General features: G+C 37.5%; 1 protein-coding gene across 3 annotated transcripts in view; it reads right to left on the reverse strand.

Moving 5' to 3' along the window:
* Positions 1-14054, reverse strand: part of YLPM1 (YLP motif containing 1) — a 66014-nt gene that overhangs the window by 9090 nt on the left and 42870 nt on the right. For 2 of the 3 annotated variants that reach the window (XM_008138831.3, XM_054715913.1), the window contains 12 exons: positions 12836-13256; positions 12632-12724; positions 12207-12402; positions 11614-11732; positions 10353-10507; positions 7167-7229; positions 6761-6880; positions 6396-6572; positions 6225-6308; positions 5856-5939; positions 4298-4378; positions 1012-1063 (listed from right to left, as the gene is read on the reverse strand). In XM_008138831.3, coding sequence (XP_008137053.2) covers positions 1012-1063; positions 4298-4378; positions 5856-5939; positions 6225-6308; positions 6396-6572; positions 6761-6880; positions 7167-7229; positions 10353-10507; positions 11614-11732; positions 12207-12402; positions 12632-12724; positions 12836-13256 — 1645 coding nt within the window. The remainder of the gene's footprint in view (positions 1-1011; positions 1064-4297; positions 4379-5855; positions 5940-6224; positions 6309-6395; positions 6573-6760; positions 6881-7166; positions 7230-10352; positions 10508-11613; positions 11733-12206; positions 12403-12631; positions 12725-12835; positions 13257-14054) is intronic. The other variant, XM_054715912.1, reaches the window with a different exon arrangement.

The raw sequence follows: 14054 nt of genomic DNA on the forward strand, positions 1-14054 counted from the left end.
CTATGAGATTGTATGTAAAATGTACACCCTCTTATGTCAGAAACACAATGTGCCCCAAACAGTGAAGCAGCTAAATGACTCAAATTTATTCTATGATTTTATGATCTTTAGATGGTTACTTAAGTTCTACAATAATAATATGATAACCAGGAAGAGAAACATGAAGACCGACAACCGTACTTCATACATTGGTAAGGTCTATCTTCTCAAAAAGTCCTTATCACACTTCCTTATTTATTGTCATATCTTAATCCACATGTTAAATGATTCTCTTTAAGTAAGGTAAAAACAAAAACAAAGAACCCTGAAAAAATGTTTTGAAATAGTGGAGGAAAATCCAGTGGATATGCATGATTTTCTGTTGGCAGGTAACTTCACACTAAGCAACTCCAATTTTTGATTTAGATAATCATTTTAACCAGTTAACCTTGTAATCTAGCACTAAAGGCAAGTTGAAGGAAAATATAAGTGGAATCTTATAAGGCAGGCTCTTCAAAGACCTAAATTGTGTCTACCGCTCCCCACCTAGAAACTCTAATTTATTATACAAGGAAAATTATACTGCCCTTTAATTAATTTTTAAGCTTCACTATTTATTCTTACTATTATTACTACACAAAGTACTCACAATCTGGTTCAACGTTGGACTGCAGTTAAATACTCTTTTAGAAAAGCAGAAATCTCATTGGCACTAACATTTCTGATTAATATTAAAGAATGAATTTCAGAAGTGACAGTATTTTATTACTAAATTTATTACATATCTCCATTTACTCTAAAAACTTTAAGTGGTATTGAAGGTTCCTTTAAAATGCTCTTCTTTCCCTTTGTCACAAGATATAACTAGTTAAACTAGTTATGAAAGCTAGCAAAACAGACTGGGGATATAAGGTAGGTCAAAAGCTTGGTTTAAGCAGAACTTTTGGGGAATCTGTTCTTCTTACAGCAGAAAGATCTATGACCATTACCATCAGGTATCACATATAAAAACAGGAAAAAGGAAATACCCACCTAGCTTTGCCTCAGATGTGTCCATCTCCCATTTGCTTTTCGGAATGTAACCCTAAATTGTACACAGAGAGAAGCTCGAAGGGTTAGAAAGAGACACATACATGCATATCACTTTTGAACTGGAAAAGCATTAAAATTGGGAATGGATTCAGCTTCCACTCACTAGTTATAAATATATCTTTAGGGAAAACACAATCTCATTATCTTTGAAGAAACTGAATTTCCAAATTCATAAATCTGCAGTGCCCAGATTTCAGAGTAGTCACTTCAAAATAGTATCATGAAGGCGCTTAGAGGCAGCTACAGTTCAGGACACACAACTGTAGTCTGAACAACAGCTGTATAGTAAATAAGGTGAGAATGTATGATAGTTACTGTGCTAAAATTAATATCATTCAGAGTAGCAGAGGATTTCTAATACTAGCTAGGTCATTTTCTCAATTCAATTGTTATTCTCAAGTGATAGTAGGCATGAGGTCCAGAGTGTTTTTCAAGATAGTTACTTTATAGTCCAGCATAATTTTAAATATTCAAGAGAAAACTTGGTATCACTGAACACAACTATGAAGTTCAACTTCACTTTTAAACGACTCCATCCACTTAGCAGTAGATCTTACAAAGGTTAATTTTACTGAATCGACTTCAGAGCATTTCTTTTTTGTAATCTGGAATCTGATGATTATTTCTGATGTCTTCTAAAATTACATTTTCCTATTACATGAAAAACCAGAAATTTCCACAGGCAATTTATGTCTTATTTAATAAATGATGGGTAGTTTATTTCAAACAAAGTCCCATAAGATTTTCAAATTTCCCAATGTACCTATTTAACTATGTAGTAATCCTTTCAGTTTATAACCTGGCAAGTAAATGTATGCTTTTTTTCATGTAATTTACCATGATTCCCCTTTTCCTTCATTTGGACTCTGTTCTCTGTTAGACCCTACCATATAGAACTTAAATACTAGGACTTATAATAATACAGAGCAGATTCAACAAAGGTGTCAGCATCATCTTTCAAGAATAAATATATCTCTTGACTATTGGGAATGTTCAATTTCATAATATAGACTGACACACAGGTAAGTTGCAAAGTATGTTGAACATTTCATGACAGTAATATCCGTGTAAGAGTTTAATAGAGCATCAATCATTCTTCCAGGAAATCTACAGGTCTTATACATTTTAGTCTTTAAGCCAAATCAATAATTCAATTTCAACTCATTAGGCAGTATTTCAGGTTTATAAATTATACCATCTTTTTCAAATACATTTTAAGAACAAACCAAGACAAAACTATGCTGAAGTGATGGTGTTAGAAGTTGATTAAATATTGATGAAATTTGTACAAGTTATACCTCAAAAATCATCTGAAAACCTTAAGCATCATTACAATAATTATAAATTCTGAGTCACATCAACTAGATTCACTGAAGCACTAATGAAGGCAAAATATCAAACCAATTATCTCTCTTCCCCGCCCCAAATTTCTCTTAACCAAGGAAAGTTTGGCTTTCCCCCAGCTATAGTAATCAATAAGTACAGAGTACAAAATGCAAAGTTTATTGAGAATTTCAGTAAAATGGTCTGAATGACATGAGATTTGCTCTTAACCCTTTGGTTAAAATTCACCAAGAATCTTTTACTCTTGGAATAAAACCCAGTAATAGAAGATCTGGACTCTGCCTTTTTGAATGGGTTAAGAGAACTTTTATAACAAAGATACGCAAAATAAGAATATTAGAATCTTTTACTCTTGGGATAAAACCCAATAGTAGAAGATCTGAAATCTGCATTTTTGAGTGGGCTAAGAGAAGTTTTATAACAAATAAGCAAAACAAATATATTAATTTCTCCCTGCTGGAACCACACCCTGTTCTTACTTAAAACATCTTTTCACTGCTTAAAATGTTAAGCCACTTGGAAATAAAAGAGGTAGTCCAGCAGGGTAGAGTCCTAAGGCATCCTTGCCAGCTTTCTGATATAAAAATGTAGTATTACAATGTGTTTTATTTTTAAAAATTAAAAGTTCTATGTTTTGACCTAAGCAAATCAGATGTTATGAACCAAATCCTGAACTGAATCTCCACAAAAGAAAAATGGACCTTCAGAAAGCTAACATTACAGACTTCTCACACAATCACTTGCTAGTACACACGCTGCAAGTAGCTAATGAGGTCAATAGCCATATTCCAGAACAGCGTGGACCTTTAAGTGAGTTTCCTGCCTACATTTTAGCTCATATATGCCAGAATACAACCTAATTAAGAAAAATACTTTATTTAAAGTAAAGAAAAACTGAGACTCAAATGCCATTAACTTTAAAGCTTATTTTTTAATCCACATATGAAATCTAGGAACGTAGAGGCACCATCTCTATATAAACACACAGTTTCTATCCAGAGTCCCCTTATCAGACATGGGTTTAATAGGACCACTCCTTAAAGAGCCTGTATTCTCTGGGAGGTAGGAATCATGGTTCTTGCTTTGTATATTTTCAGAAGAATATGAGAAGCAGTTTTAGCAAGGGCTGAAATATTAAGTAAACCAAATAATACTTTGAATTTAAAAAGCAACACTATTTCAAGGCATCACTAATCTCTGTACCTCATTTACCAAACACAGAAAAGTAACATAACTCTATAGGTCACATATTCATGATGACAGAGTAAGGCAAACATCTTTAAGACGTATGATCAAAAGCATTTACAGGAGATACACAGGAACTTTGAACTCACACTATGTAAGCCTCTAATCAGCCTAAGCAAAATGCATTGCCTACACAGTCAAATAATTTTCCCCATCACTTAATAGAATAAAATGCAGAAGAACAAATCCAGCAGTCTATGGCAACCCTCTGCCTCCTCCTTCAATAAGTTTTCTGCCTCAATTGACAGAAACTCAATTTTGAGATCTTACAGCAAAGAAGAGACAATTATGCATATGGGGTAGGCTGTACCAGATATCTGCTGAAGTGCAAGAATACCCTTTGATCTGTAATTGATTTTCTTAAAACGTATACTCCCCTAAAGCCACCCACAAATAGATGAATGAATACAAGGTAAGTTTCTTAGCATTCTTAAAATTTTCTTGTAATACACAGTAGAGGGTTCTTTTGATAGGAGAAAAATAAAAAATATCCAGAAGTCTCCTTGAAGATGATTATGGAAACTTCTACCACTAAGGTGCACATCAACAGTAATAATCTGACCATTGATCTCAATTTAAACACCTAAGAATTTTAATAAAAAGACACTTTGTTCAAAGTGGTTGGTCTGTCTCCTACCAGTTCGTTTTCCTCTTCCTCTGCATCTTTCTTTTCTTCCTTCTGTTCTTCGATATTTGCATCAAAATCTTCCATCTCTACCTACACCACCCCAATAATCATAATAAAAAGAAGATTGAGTTAACATTTAAGAAAATGTTGATTCCCTCATTGAGATCTGAAATGAACACAGTTGCCCAGAGAGAGACAGCACAGAATCACTGTTATATACTAATTAATTTTTAACACCCTAAACTTTAAAATACACTGATAAAAGGCAATAATATTCCTGCCTTTCATTTTTCTGGGATTTTTATCTTTACAATTTCCTATGAAGTTGAATATAATGATCTGTCCTACGTTGATAATTATCTGTTTTGAATGCCTATGAATTACTAAGATTTCCTTTAAGAACCTTTAGCAAGCATTTTTCTAATCAAGTAAAACATGTATATGATCCAAATTTAAAAATGCAAGGTTATAGTGAACAGTAAAATGACAGTAGCTTGGTCCAGAATGGTAGCAACGCAAATAGAGAGGAGATGGATTAGAGAGGTATTTATAGGGTGAAATCTGAATATGAACTGTATAGGAGGTGATTCAGACTTCTAGTTTTGTACGAGAATGCCCTTGTTCTTGGGATACCTATTGAAATATTGAGGGGTGAAGGGTTATGAGATTTGCAACTTCACTCTCAAATGGTTCCACAATAATAGTGATAACAATCCTACATAATAAAAGGTTAATATGCAAATAGACCGAGCAGGGGAACCGAACAACCGGTCACAATGACATGTGCTAACCACCAGGGGGCACATGGCGGGCATCAGCCGCGCCAGGATGGTGGAGCAGGTGAGCGGGGGTGCCAGACCAAGGCGGGGCGCTGGTGGCTGTCATTGGGGTGAGCCTCTGGTGGTTACTGAAAATTCTTTGCTCCCATGCACTGCGGTCCCGCCCGGAGATCGCACCTGCTGCCGGTGCGGGCCCCGGAGCTGCTGCTCATACCCGCTGCTGGTGCCTGGTGCTGGCACCGATCACCTGGTGGCTGCCGGCTCTGATCGCCCCTCAGGGCTTCTCCACCTCCCCCTGCTCCTGAGGGGTGATCAGGGCCGGCAGCTGCCTCTGGCACCCACTGCTGGCGACAGCCCCAATCGCTCCGCACCATCAATGGGTACAAGTGGGGCTGGCGCCAACAGTGTGTGGAAGCGGCAGCGGGGGGAGCGGGGCTGCTGGCAGACAGGGGACCAGGGCCATGGTGGGAGGGACCGGGTGGGGGTGCGAAGGATGGGCTGAGACCTGCCCCTGTGCCCACCGCAGCCTTGCGGCCCACAATTCCTTTCAAGGTGCACAAATTCGTGCACTGGGCTCCTTAGAAGTAATAATAATGAGGAAGAGAGGGAGAATATTATCTATATAGAGAAAAATGTGGCAAAATATTAATAACTGATGAATCTCAATCATAGTTGCATAGGTGTTCTTATATTATCTGTGCAACGTTTCTGTAGTTTAAATCTTTTTCAAAGTAAAAGGGGTAAAGAAGGGGTCATTTTGCACTGCCTTTGAGGCAAAAGACCCTCACCTCTTCAATAGCAGCATCTTGCAACAAAGAACGAATGTCCAGACGCATCATATGACGAGGTGCAGTTTCCCAGTGATCAGCCATCTATTGAGAGATTCAGAGGGTCAAGTTATCTCTGTAAACTATTCAAAGAAAGACCAAGGGAGCATCCAAGACAAATTAACTAATGTTGTGAAGTCTAACAGGCTAGCTCCAGGCAGAACTAGGCCATCTTTTTCACTTAGATACAAAGGATAAGAAACATTTACTAAAGTAGATAGAAAAGATATTTTGAAAGTAAAGGGGATAAACAAGAAATTCCAGACATCATAGATGAGACAGCCTAAATAAAGTTTAAAATACAACACCTTCTATGTTTCAAAAAATCACCTTGTTTATTTCTTTAAGCTTTCTTCCATGAATATTTCTCTTGCCACAAGTCTGGTTATCTGCACTCATTTCAGCCAAATACACCTAAGAAAGAATGCATAGTGATTAGGCAAACAAATACAGCAGTTACATGATAACATAAAGTACTCAAAAATTATTTTAAGTCTGTACCTCAAATCCCTTGGTTTTTGCTGCACTCCAAAACTGGTCAAAATGTCTAACTCTGTCATTGATGGCATCCAGGATGATGAAAGGGAAAAAGCCATCATCCAGAGTCTTTTTGAAAGTTTTGAACATGCTGGTGCGATAGGTCTCCTCCATCTCAGCTTCATATTCATATTCCATTACCTAAGATCCCCCAAAAGAGATATGGAGTTAGCAAAAGCAAAGAATCATCCTACACCTCTTCCTTGGTCGGCATCTGGATAGAGATGCCGAGTACTAAAGTTTGTGTTAAAAAAACAGAAAACTCTTTCTTTTCTCCAAAAAAGCCATACTTCTCCTTTCACTGTTAATGACTTAGGATGTAACCATACCTTCTTTTTCACTTTCTTTCCAGAATCTGGATCTTTTTCTTCTTTTTCCACTTCAGTGATGAAGTAATCATCCAGGCTTAGAACTCTGGGTGCAGGTCCTCCAAATTCTACCTCCTTATCCTAAGAATCAGATAGTCAATAAAGTTAGAGAACTTATTAAATAAATTAATGAATGTTTACACTAAAGTTCCTTCTTGTGGCTAAATAATATGCAATCTTCTGGTGGTTTCAAATCAAACAGAAGCAAAAATATTTGTCTAAGCAAACCAAAATTTATATGGGGCAGCCTCTACCTATGAGCCAATAAGAATGGATCAAATGGGAAATTCTGTATTGATAAATGCTGCCTGGTAAAAAGACAAGCAGCTAATAAAAGCAACTGACTCTTTGGCTTTTCCATACTCACTCGAATAAGTTTTGCAACATGTGTCTTTCCACTGCCTGGCAATCCTCTCATTATAACAACAATCTGAAACACGATAAAAAAAAAAAAAAGAATCACTCAGAGAAGATTTTTTTACAATAAAATCTTATAGTTAACAACGATCTGTATCATTCTCCATGACAGACCACATGATATGCCATGAAACAAACCTTAATAAATTTGAAAGAATAGAAATAATATAAAGTACTATGACTACAATGGAATAACAAAGAACAAGAAGAAAAATAAAAAAATACTTTGAGATAAATAAAAATGAAGACAGCATACCAAAACTTATGAGATGTACCTCAAGCTGTGCTCATAAGGAAATTTATTATGAAGAAAAATCTCAAATCATAACCTAACCTTTTACATTAAGACACTGTAAAAAGAAGAACAAACTAAACCTCAAGCAACCAGATGGAATGAAATAATAAACATTAGGGCAGAAGTTAATAAAACGGAGAACAGAAAAACAGTAAAAGCTGGTTCTTTGAAAAGATGAAAAAAATTGACACATTTTTAGCTAGAGTGACAAAGAAAAAAAGAGAGAAGACTCGAATTATTAAAATCAAAAATGAAAGAGGAGACATGACTGACAACCTTACAGAAATAAAAAAAGGATTATAAAGGAATACTATGAACAATTATAGGCCAACAAATTAGATCATGAAATGGACAAATCTCTGGAAAGACACAGACTACTGAAACCGATTCAAGAAATAGATAATTAGAATAGAACTAGGATAAGTAAGAGATTGAATTTGATATCAAAAACTAGCCACAAAGAGCACTGGTTGGGTGGCTAAGTTGATTGCAGTGTCATCCCATACAACAAATGGTTGGGGGTTTGATTCCTGATCAGGGCACATACCTAGGTTGCGGGTTCAACCACTGATTGGGTGCGTACAGAGGCAACTGATAGATGTTTCTTTCACAGTGATGTTTGTCTCTCTCTCCCTCTCCCTTCCTCTCTCTAAAACATATCCTCGGGTGAGGATTAAAAAACTATCCACAAAGAAAAGTTCAGGCCCAGATGACTACAGTACATTATTGAATTCTAACATTTAAAGAAGAATTAATACCAACTCTTCACAAACTCTTCCCAAAAATAGAAGAGGAAGGAACAATTCTCAACTCATTTTATGAGGCCAGCATTTCAAATCAAGCAGGTAACCTGGATACCAAAACCAATTACATCACAAGAAAATCACAGATATCTCTTATGAATATAGATGCAAAAATCCTCAACATAATACTAGCAAACTTAATCCAGAAACATAATAAAAGCATTGTATACCAAGTGAATTTATCTCAGGGATGTAAATTAATATCTGAAAAGCAATTAAGGTAATATATATCAATATAATAAAAAACAAAAATACACACAATAGAGTAAAATAAAAAATCATATCTAATAAAAGAGTAATATGCAAATTGACCGTCACTCCAACACACAAGAAGGCTGCCCCCATGTGGTCAAAGATGGCTGCCCCCATGTGGACACAAGATGGCCGCCACAAGATGGCCAGCAGGGGAGGGCAGTTGGGAGGGACCAGGCCTGCAAGGGAGGGCAGTTGGGGGTGATCAGGCCAGCAGGGGAGGGCAGTTGGGAGGGACCAGGCCTGCAAGGGAGGGCAGTTGGGGGCGATCAAGCCTGCAGGGGAGGGCAGTTAGGAGTGACCAGGCCGGCAGAGGAGGGAAGTTGGGGGCGACTAGGCCTGCAGGGAAGGGCAGTTGGGGGGGGAGACCCAGGCCTGCAGGGGAGGGCAATTGGGGGTGACCAGGCCTGCAGGGGGTGGCAGTTAGGGGTGACCAGGCCTGCAGGGGAGGGCAGTTCGGGGCAAACAGGCTGGCAGGGGAGCAGTTAGGCATCAATCAGGCTGGCAGGGGAGTGGTTAGGGGGTGATCAGGCTGGCAGGCAGAAGCGGTTAGGGGCAATCAGGAAGGCAGGCAGGCGAGCAGTTGGGAACCAGCAGTCTTGGATTGTGAGAGGGATGTCCGACTGCCCAGTAGGATCGGGCCTAAACGGGCAGTCGGACATCCCTCGAGGGGTCCCAGATAGGAGAAGGTGCAGGCTGGGCTGAGGGACACACACCCCCGTGCACGAATTTCGTGCACCAGGCCTCCAGTAATATAATAAAAACAAAAGCCTTAACTGACACAGAAAAAGCATTCAACAAAATCCAACATCCTTTCAAGATAAAAAACATTCAACTAATATAAATGGAAGGGAACCTCCTCAACCTGATAAAGAGCACCTACTGAAAACCCATAGCTAATATCATACTTAATGGTGAAAGACTGAAAGTTTGCTAAGGTCAGGAATAAAATAAGGATATCCACTCACACATCTACTACCCCAAGCAACTAGGCAAGAAAAAGAAATAAAAGGTATCCAGATTAGAAAGAAAGAAGTAAAACCACTTCTATCTGCAGAGGCCATGATCTTGTGTATACAATATTCTAACAAATCCACTAAAAATCTGTTAGAGCTAATAAATGAATTTAGCAATGTTTCAGGATATAGGATCAATATGCAAAAATTAACTGAATTTCTATACAACTGAACAATCCAAAAATGGAATTAAGCCTACTATATCATAACATTAAATGTGAATAAATTAAACAATCCAATTAAAAGGTAGAAATTGTCAGACTGCATAAATAAACATGATCGATCCAACTATATGTTGTCTATAGAAGACATACTCTAGATTCAAAGACACAAATAGAAAATAAAAGGATGGAAATAGATATATCATGCAAACAGCAACCACAGAAAATATAGATGCAAAATATACTAATAATAGATGAAATAAATTTTAAATGACTTATATACATATATGTCAAAATATCTGATGAAAATGTCCACTGCCAGTTTATTAAAATGGAATGTAATTATTATGTAATATAAGATAAAATTAAAATGTATACATTTGGAGGTCACTAGGAAAATTTGCCAAGCAATTAAGCTCTAACTTCTGAGATTCTATAGGGTAGGTAATTTTTTAGATTATATGATACAATGGAGATGGTAAGATGCCTTGAATCTCATATTATTAGTATGTCACAGAAAAGTAGAGAAATTCTATTCAGGATATTAAATTTAAAAGATCTCGTCAACTTTTGATTTGCAAGAAAACTAATCAACTACATAGGACTCACTCTCTCAGGTCTGCTCTCTCGGCCAGGGGGTTTCAAAATATCATCCACATTCTTAGATTCAGGTTTCTTCTCTACCCGTGGAGCTGGAGGTGGCTGGTGGCTTAGTGAAGGAGCTGGCAGGGGCATTCGCTCCTCTGGGTAAGTTCTTCGTTCTCCTAGAATTTCAGCAGTTGAACGAAATTACTACTTGTGTAGTAATTATTTAAAATTTTAACTCTTTCCACTCATCCTAAGGTAATATAATTCATAATGATCTGGGAGCCACCTTTAACCTTAATTAGAAAATTTTTAAGTAATGAAAACCAAGAAAATGAAAAGATTTAGATATTATTTCAGGCAAACAGAATGTTTTGAGAAATTCTCTTTTCATCCTTATTTGTACTAAATTTAGGGAAAAAGTTAAGCAACAGGACATAGAATAATATATACTTACTGGATGGTCCCAAGTATGACTTAGAGTTTGTCTGTAACTTCTGCTTTACAGTTTTAAGAACAAGAGTCACCAGCTTAGAAAAGTTTGTTCTTATAAATAGGTATACGTTTCGCCCTAGCCAGTTTGGCTCAGTGGATAGAGCATCAGCCTGCAGACCAAAGGGTCCCAGGTTCAATTCCGGCTAAGGGCACATGCCTGGGTTGCGGGCTCGATCCCCAGTAGGGAGCGTGCAGGAGGCAGCTGATCAATGATTCTCTCTCATCATTGATGTTTCTAACTCTCTCTCCTCTCTGTTCCTCTCTGAAATCAATAAAGAAATTAAAAAAAAAAAAAGGTATACATTTCTAGTTTAAGTGGAATTTATAGCAGTGAAAAATTAAAAGCAACCTAAATATCTAACAATAAGTCTTATATTTTATCCACTCAGTAGAATGTCATAGAGCCATTATATAATAGATTTATATGTGGAAAAAATGTATAAAAATGATCAACAGGAATAAGCACAATGAAGAAATTGTATTTATATTTTGATTATAACTTCATTAATATGTATGTGAAGACAGAATGAGAGGAAAACATACAAAATTATAATAGCTGTGATTTGGTGGGTGGTGGGATTATAAGTGATTTTGTTTCTATTTTCTAAACTTTTAATAATATAAAAAAGCAATTTATTTTATTAATTACATTGCTATTTTTATGATAATGCTGCCATGCCTTAGAAACCTGAGTGCATTTTACTCTGTAAATTTAAATCCATAGCTTCAATGGGAAGCATCGGTTGTTGGCATTCTCAACATCTTTATAGTTAATAAGGCACTGCTCTACCTCCAAACATGGATGGTCCCTCATAGGCTGGTCGGTCAGACTTTCGGTCATAGGATGGTCTATCAAATCCCCCTCTTCTGGATGAAGAATGGTCTTTTTTGTCTCGATATGACTGAGTCCTAGAAGGTGTAACAGGAAGTGGTTTGGTAAGTGAAAAATAATTGGAGATCTCTGTCTCATAATGCAACACCATTACCTGCCCAATTTTCTCTAAAAGTAGTTACTACACATAGTCAATATTTATATTTTTATTCTGCTTTTCCATTTAGATCTCCCTTGCATAGACACATCTAAAGAGCTCACAAATTGCAAAAATAAATTGTTTGCCTACTAATTAAATAATGGCTACACCTTTATTGACAATACTATTTCCTTCCTTTTCTGGCTTTCTCCACCCATTTCATTTTCTGGAATTTAAGATAGCAAAACTCAAGCATCTAGTTTCCTGAAAATTGGTCCAGAACTACTCTTTCCTCTCCAAATTATACAAAAGAAAGAATATGTCACTTACTAAATTTCCTTTAGACACACTGACTTTTGTTGAACTCAAGTATATGGTTAATTACCTGGCAAAGTTATTTTTCATAGCATACCTATCATCTCGAGGTCGGCGTTCTCTGTCAAATCTATCCCGGTCATAGTCAATAACACCACGATCCCGGTCTCGGTCTCTATGTGTCTCTCGATCCCTTTTGAAATCTCGATGATCTGCCATGACATTGCTTTGACGATCAAAATAAGGCTCACGGTCTCTGTCTCTATCATAACGATCACGTTGGCCTGCATGCTCTACAAAAACAATTAGTACAAAATAAGAACAATACCCTTTTTTCTTAAATAAAGGCAAAAAAGTACAAATCTAACTTTAGAACTCGTATAAATTGTTGCCCTAATTTCAACTTATAAATCTTTTAGTTATATTAAAAAGAGGCCCAAATAATCTTACCAAAGGGAAAAAACATGTGATAATTAGGTCCTAAAAGTTTTTTAAAAATACTGCTCTCTCTAGGACTCCTACCTGTCTCAAAAGTTGATCTTTCAGGTAATGGATCTGGGCGCAGAGTTATTCTTTCTCCATAGGGTATCTGTTCAACTTTGTTAGTGGACATATCTGGTAAACAAAATCGGATAAAACACAATATGAGTGAAGCTTATGAAAGGCAAAGCTGAAGCTAATAATTCCTTTAGAATCCCAAATACAAACTTAACCACTATCACTCACCTCGGCCATGGCCATAGTCAACAGTCTGTTGTACTGGTGGTGGTTTGGACATTGGTGGCATACCCATAGGCATTGGGCCAGGAGGGGGAATGGAAGGGTGAACAGGTGGGGGTGGTAACAATGGAGCAGATGGAATAGTTACAGTTTCTGGTTTAAATTCTGAATTCAGTCCTTGTTCCTCATTTGTATCCCAGAGGCCATAGAAAGAATCTTCATCCCAGCGTTCCTGTTCCACCACCGAAGTGTGTGGCTTTATCACTGGAGGAGGCGGTGGTGGAGGAGGAGGAGGTGGTAGTGGTGGTGGTATTGGAATAGGTGGCCTGGTCAAAGGAACAGATGATCTTACTGGTGGAGCAGAGGGTCTTATAATTGAACCTGGTGGTTTACCCATAGGAGGGGGTGGTCTATAGGATCCTGGAGGCTGGAAAACAGAGTAAATAGCTTTAGTGGATGAGAATACTACCATGTTTTTGCACATCAAATCTGGTTTTCAATCCATAAAAGAAAAATTTAATAAACTGCACTCATTCAAAATTCCAAACTTTTGTGCTTTAAAATACACCATTAGGGAGAAAATACAATTGGCCCTTGAGGAATACAGAGGTGAACTGTGTGGATCCACTTATGCACAAATTTTTTTCCCAATAAATATCTACACTGTTTTGTTTGTTTTTCCCCTCCCTCCCTCCCTCCCTCCCTCCCTCCCTCCCTCCCTCCCTTCCTTCTTTCTTTCCTTTTTAAGGTATTATAAATAGTAGTACATATATGTTTCCCTTTTTTCCCCCCACTGACCTCCCTCCAGCCTCCCCTACCCCCCCGGCATTTGCCCTCACCGCCCCGCCCCCCAGAGTCTTGCGTCTATTGGTTGTGCTTATATGCATGCATACAAGTCCTTCGGTTGATCTCTTATCCCCAATCCCTCCCCTACCTTCCCCCTGTAGTTTGGACAATCTGTTCGATGCTTCTTTGCCACTATCTATTTTTGTTCAACAGTTTATAATGTTCTTTATATTCCATAAATGAGTGAGATCATGTGGTATTTATCTTTCACTGACTGGCTTATTTCACTTAGCATAATGGAAAACTATCCTTGTGTATAGTTTTTTAATCCTCACCCAAGGATATGTTTTAGAAAGAGGGAGGAAGGGAGAGGGAGAGAGAGGGAGTGCAAAGGGTAAGAATTCCTTTTTTTTAAAAGCAGCATAGTATTCCATTGTGT

This window comes from Eptesicus fuscus, chromosome 5 (genome assembly GCF_027574615.1).
Source record: "Eptesicus fuscus isolate TK198812 chromosome 5, DD_ASM_mEF_20220401, whole genome shotgun sequence".
In the NCBI taxonomy this organism is placed as follows: domain Eukaryota; kingdom Metazoa; phylum Chordata; class Mammalia; order Chiroptera; family Vespertilionidae; genus Eptesicus; species Eptesicus fuscus.